Source organism: Dreissena polymorpha, chromosome 8 (assembly GCF_020536995.1).
Source record: "Dreissena polymorpha isolate Duluth1 chromosome 8, UMN_Dpol_1.0, whole genome shotgun sequence".
NCBI classification, from domain to species: domain Eukaryota; kingdom Metazoa; phylum Mollusca; class Bivalvia; order Myida; family Dreissenidae; genus Dreissena; species Dreissena polymorpha.
The window spans coordinates 31,717,112-31,737,022 of NC_068362.1; the positions used below are offsets into that span (position 1 = coordinate 31,717,112).

Sequence of the window (19,911 nt, forward strand, 5' to 3'; positions counted from 1 at the left end):
AGCTTTCATAAGATGTCTGCTTGATGTGTGCTAGAATTACGTTATTTAGTCTACTCAATACATCTGAGCTTTTATTAAACACGTCTGCTTATTGTGTTATAGCCTTACATTAATTTGTGCACTCAGTCCGTATGAGCTTTCATAAGATATCTGCTTAATGTGTGCTAGAATTACGTTAATTAGTCTACTTAATCCATCTGAGCTTTTATTAAAAATTGTCTGCTTATTGTGTGATAGCCTTATGTTAATTAGTCTGCTCAGTATACATGTAAAGAAAAAATGAATGCATATTGTGTAGCCTTGTGATAAATCAAATGTTATAAATACTAATCAACTAATCAAAACTTTTAGTTCGAATATTTTCACTACATTTGTGTATGTTTAATAATGTGTTATTTATATATTATAGGTGACACCGAAAAAAATGGCCTGCTCCTATGAAAAAAGTCCACTCTCATAAAGACAATTTAGTTGTTGCTAACAAAATGGCGAGTTTAGGTGATGTGTTTAAGGAGAAGGAACGGACAAACTGGTTGAAGGCGTGGCTAGCTTTAGATATTGCAAAGCCTGGCTTAGAGAATTTTGTTACCAACGAGGCTCAGAATTTTCACCAGCACATTTACTTCAAATTGACTGGTAGATCTTGTACCAGTTGTTCTACAGCAAATTTACTGAAGAAGAAAAAATGTCCAAGGAATATTTGTGATAACGTTTGTCAGGAAATTATCAAAGAGCATCGGTATAATTATCTACCCAACTGTTGGTCTTCGAAGAATACATCTGCGCAATTATGGCAATCATCAAGCCGGGGATATTGTGAACTAGCCAAGTGTTTTATCCAAACAGATGGATATGCTGACAAGACAACATTTAAAGAAATAGACTTCAACGGAGTCGTCAGTTATATGCTAAACTGCAAGCGCTTTGAAAGCTTGTTGTCTTTTCCAATAACAACAGGACAGCCCACAACTCACACGCCTGCGTGCCTCTTGTATAAGGTAAGAACTGCAGTGTCTCTGACACAAGCAATCTTTGTATGGTATTTTTACTGCATATGTTCAAATATAAGTATTTCATATTAATTATACCCCCATTACCATTGGTAATTGGTACTTACATCAATATCTCCAAGATCAAGGTCACACTTTGAGTTCAAAGGTAAAAAATGGCCATAAATGAGCTTGTCTGAGCCATAACTATAAGGTTCATTGTGGGATTTAAAAATTACTCAGTACATTTGTTCACAATAATTGGACCATGTGTCATGCGAAAGAATTACGTTGATATCTCCAAGGTCAAGGTCACACTTTGAGTTCGAAGGTCAGAAATGGCCATTAATGATCTTGTCTATGCCATAATTATGTCATTCATTGTGAGATTTTATAATTACTCTGTACATTTGTACACAATCATTGGTAACTCTGTCATTCATTGTGAGATTTTAAAATTACTCTGTACATTAATTATATTCACAGTTATTGGACGGCGTGTCATGCGAAAGAATTCAAGAGTTCAAAGGTCAAAATGGCCATGAATGAGAATGGCATAATAATTCTTTAAAATCGCCATAAAGTACATTGTACACTACGCGACCAACGATTTTTGCCTTAATCACCAACACGCGGTGATCACCGCAAATGCTATAAATAGAATCTCCGCGGTGATTCACCGTGACTCAGCGCGTTCACGGTCAAACGCGGTGAAGTACGATTTTCCTACGTTACATGTATAATCTTCACAGCGATGATAGCAATAATATGAGTATCCTTTTTTAAATTTCAACATGCAGGGTTCGACACTAAGGCACGTCCGACAGACATTGTCTAGTAAGATCGGTGGTCGGGCTAGTAAAACTGTTTGCTAGCTTGTCCGACTGGTCGTACATAACAAATCTATACTGATTCATATAACTATAACTAACCGAAAACCTTTTTATACGCCCGTATAAAATACGGGACGTATTATGTGAAACCCCTTGGCGGGCGGGCGGGCGGCGGGCGGGCGGCGGGCGGCGGGCGGAAGGCATCACTTTGTCCGGACTCTAATTCAAATTGTATTCATCCGATCTTCACCAAACTTGGTCAGCAGTTGCATCTAGTTGATATCTAGGCCAAGTTCGAATATGGGTCATGCCGGGTCAAAAACTAGGTCATAGGGTCAATAAGTGCATTTTCAAAGGGGCCACTTTGTCCGGACTCTATTTCAAATTGTATTCATCCGATCTTCACCAAACTTGGTCAGCAGTTGCATCTAGTTGATATTTAGGCCACGTTCGAATATGGGTCATGCCGGGTCAAAAACTAGGTCATAGGGTCAATAAGTGCATTTTCAACGGCGCCACTTTGTCCGGACTCTAATTCAAATTGTATTCATCCGATCTTCACCAAACTTGGTCAGTAGTTGCATCTAGTTGATATCTAGGTCAAGTCCGAATATGGGTCATGCTGGGTCAAAAACTAGGTCAAAGGGTCAATTAGTGCATTTTACTTTGTCCGGACTCTAATTCAAATTGTATAAATCTTATCTTCACCAAACTTGGTCAGTAGTAGCATCTAGTTGATATCTAGGCCAAGTTCGAATATGGGTCATGCCAGGTAAAAAACTAGGTCATATGGTCAATTAGTCCATTTTCAACAGCGCCACTTTGTCCGGACTCTTATTCAAATTGTATTCATCGGATCTTTACCAAACTTGGTCAGTAGTTGCATCTAGTTGATATCTAGGTCAAGTTCGAATATGGGTCATGTCGGGTCAAAAACTAGGTCAGGGGGTCACTTTGTGCATTTCAAATATTTAGCATGGTGTCCGCTCTCTAATTGAAGTAGTTTTCATCCGATCTCCACCAAACTTGGTCAGAAGTTGTATCTAGACAATATCGAGGTCAGGTTTGAATATGGGTCATGCTGGGTCATGGGGTCACTTAGTGCATTTCAAGCATTTTGCATGGTGTCCGCTCTCTAATTGAAGTAGTTTTCATCTGATCTTCACCAACTTTGGTCACAAGTTGTGTCTAGATGATATATAGGTCAAGTTCAAGGTGTCCAAAACCTTCAAACGGGCGTATCTTGTGACAGTTTGGCACTCTTGTTCTCTTAATGTGTAAAATAACTCTCGTATCCGTTATTTACATCAGAACAAAACTAGCGTATATAAATAAACGCAGAGAATCCACATGATTCATCGCTATTTTTAGACGCGAAGGAGAGCTTCCCCCAGAAATTGCTTGTTTCCATTGGTCAAGTTGTCATGAATATTAATGATTTTCTGAAGTGTCTTAGAACTTTACATCATGTTTTTACGACTTCTATTGACAATCGGTATCATCAATGTAAACATTTTGGCGTAGCAGACGAGGGAATGTTATTTAAAGAATGGCTTTGTTCAAGATTGGATTTTCATCCGACAAATAAGTTAATAAAGAAGAATCCGACGGTAAAACTGACACAGATTATGCTGGAAAAAGGGCATTGGAGCTGTGGTTGCATGGAGCACAGCGGTCAAGGAGGCCAGAATTTGATGACCTTGAATAAATGTCACCTGCTGTACAGACATCATTTATTTAACTGGTGATAAACAGTGAAATTATAACAAACAATTTATGTTGTTAAATAGTTTTATTTTATTTTTAGCTCATCTATTTTTTGAAAAAAAATTATGAGCTATTGTCATCACCTTGGCGTCGGCGTTGGCGTCCGGTTAAGTTTTGCGTTTAGGTCCATTTTTCTCAGAAAGTATCAATGCTATTGCATTCAAACTTGGTACACTTACTTACTATCATGAGGGGACTGGGCAGGCAAAGTTAGATAACTCTGGCGTGCATTTTGACAGAATTATGTGCCCTTTTTATACTTAGAAAATTGAAAATTTTGGTTAAGTTTTGCGTTTAGGTCCACTTTTCTCAGTAAGTATCAATGCTATTGCATTCAAACTTGGTACACTTACTTACTATCATGAGGGGACTGGGCAGGCAAAGTTAGATAACTCTTGCGTGCATTTTGACAGAATTATGTGCCCTTTTTATACTTAGAAAATTGAAAATTTTGGTTAAGTTTTGTGTTTAGGTCCATTTTATTCCTTAAGCATCAAAGCTATTGCTTTCATACTTGCAACACTTACTAACTATCATAAGGGGACTGTGCAGGCAAAGTAATGTAACTCTGACTGGCATTTTGACAGAATTATGTGCCCTTTTTATACTTAGAAAATTGAAAATTTGATTAAGTTTTGTGTTTAGGTCCACTTTATTCCTACAGTATCAAAGCTATTGCTTTCATACTTGCAACACTTATGAACTATCATAAGGGGACCATGCAGGCAAAGTAATGTAACTCTGACTGGCATTTGGACGGAATTATGGGCCCTTTATACTTAGAAAATTGAAAATTTGGTTAAGATTTATGTTTTGGTCCACTCTACCCCTAAAGTATCATAGATATTGCTTTCATACTTGGAACACTCACAAACTAAGGGTACAGTAAAAGGACAAGTTGCATAGCTCTGGTTGTCATTGTTACGGAATTATGGCCCTTTTTTGACTTAGTAACTTTTAATATATGGTTAAATTTTGTGTTTCGATCCACTTTACTTCTAAAGTATCAAGGCTATTGCTTTCAAACTTCAAATACTTTCATGCTATCATGAGGTTACTGTACCTGGCAAGTTGAATTTTACCTTGACCTTTGAATGACCTTGACTCTCAAGGTCAAATTATTAAATTTTGCTAAAATTGCCATAACTTCTTTATTTATGATTAGATTTGATTGATACTTTGACGAAACTACTCTTACCTGACATACCACAATAGACTCCACCCAAACCATCCCCAGTCCCCTCCCCCCCTCCCGCCCTCCCCCCCTCTAATTTTTTTTTTTTTTTTTTTTTTTTTAAGATCATCTCACAAATGACCACCACACCCTCACACTATACCCCCACCCCACCCCCCCACCCCCCCCCCCCCAAATTTTTTTTTTTTGCTTTTTTTTTTTTTTTTTTTTTTTATTTTTTTATTAATCTCATCTCACAAATTACCACCACCCCCATCACAAAATACCCCCCCCCCACCCATTTTTTTTTAAAAACGGTTATGTTTGAAATAACGTCACACCATCGCACCCAAAAAATACCCCCCACCCCCCCCCCCCTCCCCCCGCCCCCTATTTTTTTTTTTTTTTTTTTTTGCTTTTTTGGAAGATAATGTAATAAATGTCCACAACCCCACACTAAAAACCCCTCTTCACTTCACCCCTCCCTCCTTTGTGATTGAAAATGAGAGTCCCTTCACCTTTGAAAAGAAAATAGATGAGCGGTCTGCACCCGCAAGGCGGTGCTCTTGTTTACTCTTTGCATCAAAATGACTTTCTTGTGTTCACTAATTATTTACTGATAAATAATTGATTAAACAGATACACGACACAATTGTGTTTATTTGTTATGTCATTTATGGCCTAGTAGACATCATATTTGGGCTAGTACATTTTAAAGGAGCTGGTCCGATGGTCTGGCTGTAAAAAAAGTTAATGTCGAACCCTGACATGTCTTTTTTTTGTCTTTTTAAATGCAGCGTATAAATCAAACAAAAACGTGTTCACACATAGCTGTAGGATACCGCAAATGGGGGAGTGATAATTGCGTTTTTGATTATGCAATAAACTGTTTGATTAACAGTTAATTACTTTGAAGCCAATGATTTCATGCTATCATGAGGTTACTGTACCTGGCAAGTTTAATTTTACCTTGACCTTTGAATGACCTTGACTTTCAAGGTCAAATTATTAAATTTTGCTAAAATTGCCATAACTTCTTTATTTATGATTAGATTTGATTGATACTTTGACAAAACTACTCTTACCTGACATACCACAATAGACTCCACCTAAACCATCGCCCGTGCCCCCCCCTTTCCCCCCCCCCCCCCCTTTCCCCAACCCTATTTTTTTTTTTTTTTTTTTTTTTAAGATCATCTCACAAATGACCACCACAACCTCACACTATACCCCCCCCCCCCCCACCCCCTCCCCAATTTTTTTTTTAAATGGTTAAACAACAAAACTATTTATTTTTATTATTATCCCCACGCTTTTTGAAAAAAAGGTGGGGATATTGTGGTTATCTCCGCCGTCCGTCCGTCTGTCTGTCCGTCCGTCCTGGCCACTATCTCCTCCTACACTAAAAGCACTAGAACCTTGAAACTTACACACATGGTAGCTATGAGCATATGTGCGACCCTGCACTATTTGGAATTTTGATCTGACCCCTGGGTCAAAAGTTATAGCGGTTGGGGTGGGGCCGCGTCAGAAATTATCACTCATTTTTTTAGGTTATTTTACATTTACTTCTTTATTTCTACACCGATTCACTTCAAATTGATACTGGACCTCTCTTATGACAATACGGTCAATCTCAACCATGCATGGCCCCATTCCCAACCCTGGGGCGCCCCGCCCACATAGGCCACACCCACCAAAAATTTCCATTTACTATAATTTTTTCGTTTCTACACGGATTCACTTCAAATTGATACTGAACTTTTGTTATGACATTAGGGTCAATCTCAACTATGCATGGCCCCAATTCCAACCCTGGGGCGCCCGCCCACATAGGCCACACCCACCAAAAAATTCCATTTACTATATTTTTTTCATTTCTACACGGATTCACTTCAAATTGATACTGAACTTCTCTTATGACATTAGGGTCAATCTCAACTATGCATGGCCCCATAACCTACCCTGGGGCCCCGCCCACATAGACCACACCCACCCAAAATTGCCTTTACTATAATTTCTTCATTTCTACACCGATTCACTTCAAATTGATATTGAACTTCTCTTATGACAATACAGTCAATCTCAACTATGCATGGCCCCATTACCAACCCTGGGGCGCCCCGCCCACATAGACCACACCCACCCAAAATTGCCTTTTACTATAATTTCTTTATTTCTACACCGATTCACTTCAAATTGATACTGAACCTCTCTTATGACAATACGGTCAATCTCAACTATGCATGGCCCCATTACCAACCCTGTGGTCCCGCCCACATAGACCACACCCGCCCAAAATTGCCTTTTACTATAATTTCTTCATTTCTACACCGATTCACTTCAAATTGATACTGAACTTCTCTTATGACAATACGGTCAATCTCAACTATGCATGGCACAATTACCAACCCTGGGGCGCCCTGCCCACATATGTCACACCCACCCAAAATTGCCTTTTACTATAACTTCTTCATTTCTACACCAATTCACTTCTAATTGATGATGAACTTCTCTTATGACAATACGGTCAATCTCAGCTATGCATGGCCCCATTACCAACCCTGGGGCACACCTAGGTCAAACATTCGGCGTGGGGATACGCGTCGGCCTCTGCCGCGCCATTTCTAGTTTTATGTTTGAAATACCGTCCAACCATCGCTACCAAGAATCCCCCCCACCCCCCTTACCCCCACCCGAATCCCCCCCTAATTTTTTTTTTTTTTTTTTTTTTTTTAAGATCATCTCACAAATTACCACCACGCCCTCACACTATACCCCCCCCCCCCACCTCACCCCCCCCATTTTTTTTAAACAGTTAAAAAACACAAATATTTATTTTATTATTTTATGTTTGAAATACCGTCCAACCATCGCACCCAAGAATCCCCCCCACCCCCCCCCCCAACCCCACCCCCCCCCCAATTTTTTTTTCCTTTTTTTCGCATTTTTGGAAGATAATGTAATAAATGTCCACACCCCCCACACAATGCATCCCTCTTCACTCCATCCCTCCCTCCTTTGTGATTGAAAATGAGAGTCCCTTCACCTTTAAAAAGAAAATAGATGAGCGGTCTGCACCCGCAAGGCGGTGCTCTTGTTTTGTTTTAATAATTATTTCTAATTAATATGTTTTTTTATTTTTATATTAATTGAAAATAAAAGATTTTTCACTATTTTGTTTAAAAAGTTTTTAAAGAAATCTAGGCAAGAATACATTACATTAGGCCTAAATGAAAATTAAGTTTGTTTGCCCTTTACCGACTGACCAAGTTTTTACCCCCCGACCCCAAAAAATTTATTGCGATTTCTGAAAACGTATTTTTTTTATTTTCGTTTTCATTTTCGCCGATCATAAAAGAGCCGACTGCAATATTTATTCGTGCGCGTATTTATATGCCTGTCCATTCTTATCGCCCCTGACCCATCTAGGTGGCTCCGTGGTTGCAATTTCATATGCCCCAGAATAGACAGTAATGCAAGCGTCTTTAACCAGCATCGCGATCGGCAGTGTTCCGTGAAAATGACCGAACGACATCATCTTTAACTATTGGTTCACCCAAGTAGTCGGACATATAAGAGTTTACGTTCATTGCACACATGTTGTTAATGTGATCCAAGATGGCGGACAATGAAAAGAAATAACGATGCTCAGCGAGGACAAATAACTATCGAACATCATATAATTAGTATGGATTAATGAAAAGAGCGTGTCATTCTACGATGGAGCATACGTTTTAGATACAAATAAAACTCTTTAAAAGTGTTTGAAAATTGAAATGCAGTCTACTCGCAAAGAAAAATACATCTAACAGTTGCAGGATTATCGTTCGAAAATGCAAAATAAAAGACAAACATGATTAAATTTATATGCAAGTGGATCTGTGTTTAATCAGATTCATGTGCATATTCTGCTTTATTATGTTTGCCACTCTTAACAGTTTACTGTAATGGCATGTTAGTGAAATGGATATTTAAAGGTAAACTTATTTAATATATTAATGTGACTTAGCTAAATACATCGACAACACTCAAGTATATATGTTTAGAGCGTTAATATATCCACAAACTAAAACTAACACGCTTAATTTATTTCCCCAAATCAAGTTTTCATGCTTATGTTAGTTGCAATAATACAACTCCCAGCTATTGACCCTCTGAGCTGTACGTATGTACTCATAAAAGGTCAGAGCATTCAAGAAGAACTAATGCTTATGTTCAGTTTGCCCTTTCGTGAATTTACTTTGCCATGCCGAGACTTTGCACAAACCGGTCAAACACTTAAAATTGAGGCCTGTGAAAATTTCAACTGGCCTGTGAATTGTTTCTCCTGGTAGGCAAGTCTGGCCTGTAAAATGTGACGGTCTTTCGCCATGTCTGAATTTTTCCATTAAAGGCTTTGGGCTGTCTTTCTACACTCCTTCAATGCTTGTTGCATGCTAATTAAGCCCAATTTAAGGGAAAGGTTTAAGTTAAAAATAAAAGCTGTCTGGCAGTTAAATAATGACAAATGCATTTGAGCAATTAACATCATATAATGAACACATAATTATTTGATGTAATAACACACAAACATGCAGTTGATATTAATATATGCAAGAAACAGTAAACAAGATAATGTTAAGCTACATAGGGCTTCGTACACTGCAACAATGCTTTAATAACAGTGTTTTAAATATTCATAGACTATAAGTGTATTAAAAATATAATTTCTCAAATAAAATAAAATAATTTTCCTACCTACCTACCCACTTGTAAAATTTAGGGTCGGTTAAGGGCAAAACAACAATATTTTAATTGTGGCCTTAGTAAGGCTCATGTCAAAAAGGTGCCATTTAAGGTCCTATTATCAGTTTTGGATGCCCAACCTGTAAAGGTGAGAAGACTGTGGGGAAAGTGGGGCATGATGAACAACTCATACACAGTAATTAACAGGTTCTTGTTGAATCAAGCACATGCTTATCTGCGCACTCATAATTCATTAGAATTGAAAAAAAGTTCAATCAAACAGAAAAATCTAATTGACCAACTTTGACTAATTTGCAAAATTTGAATCCCGGACAATCACACCTACAGACAATCGCTCCTACGCTAAATTTGACAGGGCGGACAGTCGCTCCTACGATGTTTTGACAGGGCAGACAGTCGCTCCTACGATGTTTTGACAGGGCGGACAGTCGCTTTTACATTATTTTGTTAACCCTGACAATCGCTCCTACATTATTTGTCAACCCAGACAGTCGCTCATACATTATTTTGACTCCACGGCAAAACGTAGTATACACCGATCAAATGCTAACACCAGTGTTCTCCGGAAGCACCGGCGGCCGGCGATTTCAACGGTTACTAACAATCTAGGCGCCGGCTACTTTTCTCAAAAATATACATTCGAAACGCCACAAAAACGCCTGTGTTTATACAAATTGTGACGCCATACTTTCGCTTTTGTGTTTAAACAAACTAGCTCGCAATCTCTTGCACGACGGTTACATTACATTCACCTCTGTGTTGGGCTCAGAACGGACTATTGTTATGAAAGCGTCTCATTCATGTCATGATCATACCAAGCGTTCATCATTGAGGTTACAGTATACTTCACAATCTCTTGCACGACGGTTACATTGCATTCACTGCATTAAAGAAAACCATCTCATACCATGATATCTTATATCAGTCTTAATTCATTATTATAAAATTGATATGGTTTCTTGATGTTAAGAAACCAACATACATACACACGTCGAAGCAATTCCTTACGTCACTCAATAAACAGTATGTTCAATTGATGACATTTGTAAAGTGCGTGAAATGATTCCATCTGCGTAAATGGGCAATAAAATAGTTCCAAAGAGTTGCATTAAAACTCGCAAGTTTTTGCACGATTTATCGTACATTTAAAAGTCATGTTTCTTAATTTAATGCATGCGATCTTAAATATCCAATCAAATATACGTTGAATGCGTTTGTTCGGTTTTATCTATTTTATAGATAAAGTGGAGGGCTGAGCCTTTCGCAGAGTTGTATGTGAGAGCAAGGAACGACAACTCTGCGTGGAGAATGACTAGCTCGAAGTTAATATTCTAATGCGCATTATTTTCACGCAGAGACAAGCACGGATAAACGATCGATAGTTCGTATCTTTATGTAACAGTTTTTCACCGCTTTATTGCACGCTCGTTTATGGCGGAGATTTACGAAAACAGAGGTATTTTTAGCTAACTACGGTAAGTTAACGGCTGGCTAATTTAACCTTCGACCAGTCATTTTCCAATTAATGCGCTGTCAGCGATTTTCCTCCTTCTTTATAATTTACCGGTAAACGGCACTTTCCCAAATACGAAAAAAATACAAATTTCCCAATTGCTGTCCTTAAATTCCCAATAAAAGGTAAAAAAAAAAAAAAAAACATTTTTTTTTTTTTTTTTTTTTTTTTAAGCAATATTTAGTTAGTTTCCCTTTAAAGCTCTATAGCTTGAACCTAGGTTTATATAATATTGACACAGATCTCCAGATAAGGGTCGTATTTTCGTAATTACGAATTATTTTCAAATTCGTTACGTATTTATTTTAAAATCTTGTCGTACCATTAAGAATTACAAAATCAAGTTACGAATATTATTTTTACATCGGTTCGTATCGATTTTTATTGAGTTCTTTTCGCGTATTAAAGATCTTTGCGGTGCGGTGCTTATATAGAATGGTTATCGGGTTTGTTTAACAATGCGCATTTTTTCCAATAAAAGCGGCGTATGCAGTCTATCTGTCAAAAAACAATGGCGGCCCCCAAAGAGCGTCCTAAAAAACTGCAAAGCGTCCAAAAACACGCTTTTAACATATTGTTCGCAAAGTGAGCCGAAGTTAAATGTTTAGAAAGACATTATAGTAAAGATCTTATACGATGTTGTATGTTCAGTTGCCGACACAGTCGGAAAAGCTAAACAAAAACGCGACACGACGGGTCAAAACTTAAACACACAAAAAAACATTGAACGAGTGGAAGAGACAAGTCCCGTGGCTAATGGTTGAAAAGATTGAATGGGAGACCCGTTTTAATTGTAAAATATGTAAAAATTCATCTAAGGCATGGAATCTAAGCACGGTTTGTGCATATGAAGGTATTTGAAAAATAAAATTGTATAATACTGAAAAGACACTGTTGAACTCGTATAAATAAAGTTGCTAGTATGTTTATTTTGATTTTTTTTGCATGAAAATAACCATTATTATTTATTTTTAGATCATTAAGAAAAAATAAGAATTATTTTCCAAAACTTAGTAGTAACGTTAAAAATAAAATTTCAGAGTTAAGAATTCTTTTTGAAAATCTGGTAGTAATTTAAGAATTTCACAAAACCTTATCTGGAGCTCTGATTAACAGCTTGAAAACAATTGGTTATCAATTTTAAAGTATTTGGGAGCAAAAAATCAAATACACCAATTTCCCAATTTGAGGTTTTCACGACTCGATTTTTCCCAATTTTGAGGTTTTCACGACTCGATTTTTCCCAATTGGACCGGTACGGGTACTTTTCCCAATTGGACAAGGAAAATCGCTGGCTGTATTTAAAGTGTTTGTTTGAAATAGTTGTTAAGAAGCAGACGTCACGATGCCTCCACCTAAAAAAAGACTTACACAGTGCCAAGTAGACACAAGTCAAAGAACCCTCGCCATTTTTTGTAGGCGAATTCAAGGTACAGTACAGCCAAGGCGGAACAAACATTATCCGCGGCTATGCCACGGCAAGATTATTAGTACGCGGCGGCCAAATTGTGTGTTCACGCAGCAAATCGCCGCAGCACTCGGCATCTTTCCGCGCAACGACGCCGAGCCTGTATCAACCTCGCGTACTTTCAGAGCTCCAGATAAGGGTCGTATTTTCGTAATTACGAATTGTTTTCAAGTCCGTTACGTATTTATTTCAAAATCTTGTCGTACCATTAAGAATTACAAAATCAAGTTACGAATATTATTTTTACATCGGTTCGTATCTATTTGTATTGAGTTCTTTTCGCGTATTAAAGATCTTTGCGGTGCTTATATAGAATGGTTATCGGGTTTGTTTAACAAGGCGTATTTTTTCCAATAAAAGCGGCGTATACAGTGTATCAGTAAAAAAACAATGACTGCGCCCAGAGAGCGTCCTCAAAAACTGCAAAGCATCTAAAAACACGCTTTTAACATATTGTACGTACAGTGAGCAGAAGTTAAATGTTTAGAGAGACATTATAGAAAAGGTCTAATACGATGTTGTATGTTCAGTTGCCGACACAGTCGGAAAAGCTAAACAAAAATGCGACACGACGGGTCCAAACATAAACACAAAAAACATTGAACGAGTGGAAGGAACAAGTCCCGTGGCTAATCGTTGAAAAAATTGAAGGGGAGACCCGTTTTAATTGTGAAAAATGTAAAAATTCATCTAAGGCATGCAATCTAAGCACAGTTTGGGCATATGAAGGTATTTGAAAAATAAAATTTTATAATACTGAAAAGACACTGTTGAACTCGTATAAATAAAGTTGCTAGTATGTTTATTTTGATTTTTTTTTTGCATGAAAATAACCATTATTATTTATTTTTCGGTCATTTAGAAAAAAATAAGAATTATTTTCCAAAACTTACTTGTAACGTTAAGAATAAAATTTCAGAATTTTTTTTTAAAATCTGGTAGTAATTTAAGAATTTCACAAAACCTTATCTGGAGCTCTGGTACTTTCGCGGAGTGAATCCGCCGCATACATACGCGGCGGATCAAGTGAATAGATATATATCTACATGTTCATTTGTGTAGCATAGAAACCTAGATTTACGCCACTTTCATAGTTATAAGTTTCATGTTATAAAGTGATATCATGGGCATCGTACAGTTTATAGGTGCCTATCGCAACCGTTGTTTATTGTTTGTGTTTTCACTTATATACACTTATATTTGTTAATGCAGCATCAACATACTAAAACAATATCCTGAAAAGAGGAAAATAATGCATTTGAATATCAACCATACTTTGACAACTGACGACAGAAATTATTCGATTTATATAAAATAAAGTATGTTGATAATGTGTTATGATTTATGCAATCAAATAACAAGTTATTTGTAATAAAGATTTTTGCCATTTTATACTTCCGACTTACGTTGTCCTTGTAACACTGCTTGATCATTTAAAGTTTTATAATGGTCATCTAACAGTTAATAGGTGTCTTTCGCAAACGTTATTTATTGTTTTTGTTTTCACTTAAGATACACTTATATTTGTGAATGCAGCATCAACATACTAAAACAATATCCAGGAAAGAGAAAGTAATGCATTTGTATATCAACCGTACTTTCGTTTTTCCCAACTTACGACAGAAAGTATTCGATTTACGATGTGAATTTAGTTTTAGTGCAGATTCGTTCAAACAACACAAAGACACTATTTTGTTTTACGGATCATTTCGGCTTAAAAGAATGTCCAGTCATAAAAAATATCTAATTTTATAAACAGCCGGTAGCAAGATGAATTGCAGCTAATTGTCAGCAACCACATTTTCACTAACTCTTTTGACCTGTTTATTCTTTTCAGTTCAATTCAACACTGAAAAATGCCCATAATATCACTTCAATATAAAATAATAATGAAACGGTGCAGTTAATAGACGCACACAAAGTAACTTAAACTGCTTAAGCCGATTCTAAAAATGACAAAGATAAATTATTATTGAAATTGAATTAATACATGCCCTTGATTATCGTGTTTTGTTTTGATGACTTCGATTTTTGTTAAATTTTCTGGATTACAACAATTTGTTTATAAACGGGAATGCACTCACTAAAAACACAACAGCACGCTTTTTTATTAACTATGCTATCTATTTTATTTTGAATCCGCGCACATTAAATTTTATGATTTGACATATTATTATAAATGTTCTTTAATTTTTTTTTAACAACTAATCATTTAAAAAAGATTGTTTATGTTATGATACATGTACGCATCGACTCGGCGTCATGTCGCGGATCGAGGCTTGCCTCGGCATGCCGCGGCGGACCGATGCGAAGCTTCGCAGTGAAATTCAACTTGCCGCCGCATACTTACGCGTCTTCAACAGCTGACGCGGCATCGACTCGTTTCGCCTTGCCGCCGCAGATCGCGAAATATGTTTGTTCCGCCTTGGCTGTACTGTAGAATGAAAAATCCATAAATCAGGGACTACCTTAGGCCTTAAAAATATGGAGAATAGACTTCTCCTTTTTTCCGAAACAGGGAGAAGTTAGGACAATCAGGGAGACGTTTGTGCGAACAATATCAAAAACAAAACATGTTCATTTCACAACTTTTATTATCTCTATCATTAAACTCTGTTTATTTGTAAAGAACAACAATAAATTCCCATTGAAATATACTTCATCATGACACATTTAAGTCATTTAACTCGTAAAAGATATGTACCAGTAGCATCTTTTCATCACATTTATCGTCATTATATTACCATCATCCCTATGACTGGTTTTGTAACAAAACACAATCTTAATGCATAGAACATCTAGTATATCTATTACTGTTTATCCGAATACTATACATGTCCGAAATATGTACACTTAAGAATGCCTTACCTGTTAACTTTAATAATCCAAATTGTCCTTGTTGTTATCTGGTTTAACAAACCTTATCAAATGTTTGTTAAATCCAGTTAATGCTTTTTCCATTATTTAATCACCATTACTTGTAATTTGAATCGCCAGCTTTGAATTGAACGCGGGTTGAATGTAACAATAAGTCCGCCATTTGCAATGTTGATGGTCATGACGCAGCAATTTAATTCTACTCTGATAATTTTTATCTAATCGAGGAAATGTGTTTTCTAAATGTTTATGACTTATGTGTAGTATTATGACTTGTTAGTATAATAAATGAACTGTGATTCCAGTTAATATAAGACGGGTGTTTAATATTCGTAATTATCGGTGGATTAACAAACTGACAAAACTCGCTGGACTTAATAGTGGATCTACGTAATTAATAGACCTTTGATCAATTTTGTTTTCCTTTATTTATTTTTGCCGACTTTCTTTAACCGTGCCGTCTTCGAAAAAAATGCAATTATCGGATGGTCAATCAATTATCACGTTATCATTAGACAACTTACGGCACGCGCGAAGAGGCACGAGTGTGTTGTTAAAGCAACCAATATGAAGAGACTGCTTTGTCATGGTCAATTAACGATCCGTGCAGGGGGTAAATTGTGCAACCGTTAGATAAACAACAAGCAATAAACTTGCTAATCGCCTGCGGGCGGTAGCACGCATTGGCAATACTATTCGGGCGGCTTGATTTTCGCTTTTCCGGTCTTGTTTACTAAAAAAATCGGGCGACTTGATCTTCGCTTTTCTGGGCTCGTAGGGCGATATAACGTGGGTTAGAGCAAAATTATCGCCCGTAGTCGCCTGTAGGGTAGTCCCTGTAAATAGACCCATTATATATGATCAAAACTTATTAGTTGATGTGAGAAATCATTTATAACTCAGCAGAAATCATTTATAACTCAGCACCTTGCTTGAATCGGTAGACTTTGTAGATGTTCTTCTGCATTTATTAACTGCTGCTACGTGGAGTTGCTTTGTTTATACCAGTACAAAATCGGTCATATTTATAAAAGATGATTGTATGAGATAAGTGTGTCGGACACGTTTGATATATAACGTGCTTTTTTTTCAAATTAATACTGTTTATTAGCAATGGATAATTGTACACGCCTTTGTATAAAGAATAGTTATGAATTTGAATATAAGCGTGCACACCAAGCGCTTGACCAAGCGCATGACTCTGACTCTAACTCTGATTCAGATTGTTGAAATACAAAAAGTTGCAATTAAAATGCATTTTTTAAATTTTAGAGATTTCAAATAAATATTTCATTTTCTATGACAAATGCTTTATTACTTTAATAAAATAAAAACACCCTAAAATGCGCCAGCAGTGTTCATTCTAGAAATCGAAAAGTAGGGCGGAATTTCCCCCCTCACTTTGAAAATAGGGGGGATTTTTCACAAATGGGGGGGAGGGGGAATTGATCAAGTACCATTTATATGTTTTCATTTTCGTTTTAATGTTTATTTGTTTTAACTTCTACATTACTTAAAACAGTCAAGTCAGTGAAATACCATTGTAACTGCTGTTAAATATAACTGCACTTTCCATAGTATATTGCTGACTTAAATAAAAACAAAGGATTATGAAAATAATTGTTCACATGATATTTCTGTATCATTTAAAACAATATCTCATTCACGAGTCGCATCCCTTTATTTTTTAAACGAAATTTCTTATTTTTTAATTAACCCAAGTATCATTTTAAACGAAAATTCTTTAAAGTTTATTAACCCGTGAATCGAAGAGTTAATTCCCTTTGATTTCCGGTGTTTTTCTCAATAAATACGCGAAGCAGAATTTAACAGTTTAAAAAACCCGTAACGGATATTGAGTGCGCGAATTTTCTCGCACACATGCTGCAGATGTGCGCGATCTTTGAAAAAATAGCGCGAATCGCGCAATTGCGCGGTCTAGAATGAACACTGCGCCAGATCACCATTTCACTCCATTTATGCATTTTTTCCCCATCCCCCCTGAACGGAGGGGATACCCTTCCCGAACCTACCCCGCTCGCCGCTTCACGGCTTGTGAACACGGCATGCCGTGTGCATTATCGCCGGCTACTCTGTTACTATCGCTGGCTACTCCGTTTTTTACGGAGAACACTGGCTAACACCTATAATTAACTGACAATTAAAATTGTCAACTTGTTAAAAATAAGCCGATTCAACATGAGCCTATCAATGTGATTTTAATTTATTTACCTATTAACAGACTATGTTACAGTTTGTCGATTTTTTAACTGTAACTATAAGGTTGTTAGAGGAACACCTCGGACAATGCTTCCTACATTATTCTTATCAGGGACGTTCGTTCCTACATTGCATTTATTGGAATAATTGCCATTTTGTGAATGGAATAGACATAAAAAACCGCATAGATGAAATGTTGTTCTTGATTTAATTTGTATTTATGATATGACATGATCAGCTTCGTGCGAATGAGGATTCGTACCGTTTATCAGTGTTATCTGAAATCAGAAGTTATATTTATATAATAGCAAAGGAATAGTATTTATATAACAATAAAATTTAATTTAAACATGACTGTCTTTCTGGCAAATTAGGTAGCAACAATCAAAAAGTCTTAATGATACGCAAACATCCTTTTCAAGTACAATCTTTCAATAAATATCATTTAATCAATAATTGCTATATCAACAATGGTAGAATCAATCGATAATGTCCACATTGACACCTATGATGTGCAAACGGTGCGTTAAGATTTCAGACTGGCGTCACCTTAAAGTTAATTAAGGTAAGTAAACAATTGGCTAGGTCATTGTTGTCACATTTTTCCCATTGATACAACTGTATATGATACTGAACGATTTCTAAATCGGCATTTCTATGATTATTCAAAAAGTGTGTTAAAGTGATACTTCACAATTTTTTATGTGTGTTAAGTTGTAATAAATTGATATAATGTAAGATGTATATGTTATAATAACACAAAATAGACCAGAAAAATTATACATTTAAGACGAAATTCATAATAACGCAACATGGTGGCGAATTCGACTGTTCAGACATGCTCGATTTCAGAATTAAATATCTGGCTTATTTCGCATTTTGCGACACATGTTTTTCTTAACTTTCATTTTAATTTATATTGAAATATAATGTGTAATACGTTTTTACACATTTTATATAAATTCATAAATTTTTAGTATATTATTTACACAACGATTGTTTCGTGAGCATGAATGGGCATAATACCATTAAAATTATTTTTATATGTCGACTTACACTGAGATATGTTAATAGCGAACCCTTGCAGGAATCGGAACGACTTTTACTGCATACCCATGGTATTGTAGACTGACCGCGTTTGTTCATTAGAAGTTCCATGTTGGAAATGAATTTGAAGGTGTGGGACATTACAATATATACATATTGTTTTCACAGTTTGCTAAATTACATTTAAAGAATCGACAAACTGTAACATAGTTTCTTAATAGGTAAATAAATTAATTAAAATCACATTGATCGGCTCATGTTGAATCGGATTACTTTTAACAAGTCGGTAATTTTAATTGTCTGCTAATTATAGGTGTTAGCCTTTGATCGGCGTATAATACATTTTGCAGTAGAATCAAAATAATGTAGGAGCGACTGTCCGGGTTGACAAAATAATGTAGGAGCGATTGTCCGGGTTGGCAAAATAATGTAGGAGCGACTGTCCGCCCTGTCAAAACATCGTAGGAGCGACTGTCCGCCCTATCAAATATAGCGTAGGAGCGATTGTCCATAGTGTGTTTTGTTGTATATTCACAATGATCTTGTCAGATTGAAAAATAAGAATAAAAAAAATAAACAAAACTATTTTAGAGAGATAAACTAACATTAGAGTGAAATGTCTATAAGTGGACAAAACATTATGAGAATTTAATCCGATTCCATTTTTGTTCAAAGATTTGTAATGTGTCATTACTGAGGGCTATTTCTTTCTCAATCTGGATTTTTAGTTTAAGACTATGGACATAACAATTAAAATTTGTACTTGTTTTTTGTAATTCATGTTTAAGATAAAATATTTCATCAATATAACCATAAAATTCACAATATTATTACAGTCTATTGATTTCAATGAGTTAATTCCGAAACTTACATTTAAGAAAGATAGTTTAGCGTTTAGTTGAAGTTGTTCAAGAAAAGATATTAATTGATTCCAAATAGGCTGGATGTGTTTGCACTCCCAAAAAAGATGTTCTATTATATAAGTTTCAATGTTTTCACTGCAGAAGTCACACAGATTTGAGTTTGATAATTTTCATTTAAAGAGATATTTATTTGTAGCTATAATTCTATGGATGTATTTATATTGAAAATTTGTCCAAAGTTTTGCCCCTCAAGACGTTTCCTTTTATCTGAATATATAGTGCAATATTGTGACAAAAAAAACCCTATTTTTTTTAATTTTTTTTTAAGATCATCACACAAATGACCACCACACCCTCACACTATACCCCCCCCCCCCACGCCACCCCCCAATTTTTTTTTTGTGAAACGGT

At 36.2% G+C, this 19,911-nt stretch overlaps 1 protein-coding gene across 2 annotated transcripts in view; it reads left to right on the forward strand.

Annotated features, from left to right (window-relative positions):
* Positions 1–19,911, forward strand: part of LOC127841392 (uncharacterized) — a 605,785-nt gene that overhangs the window by 339,649 nt on the left and 246,225 nt on the right. The window contains exon 1 of one of the 2 annotated variants that reach the window (XM_052370210.1): positions 426–998. The exons of the other annotated variant lie outside the window; for it this stretch is intronic. Coding sequence (XP_052226170.1) covers positions 438–998 — 561 coding nt within the window. The 5' untranslated portion in view covers positions 426–437. Of the gene's footprint in view, positions 1–425; positions 999–19,911 lie in introns of those variants that run through there. 2 annotated transcript variants of the gene reach the window in all.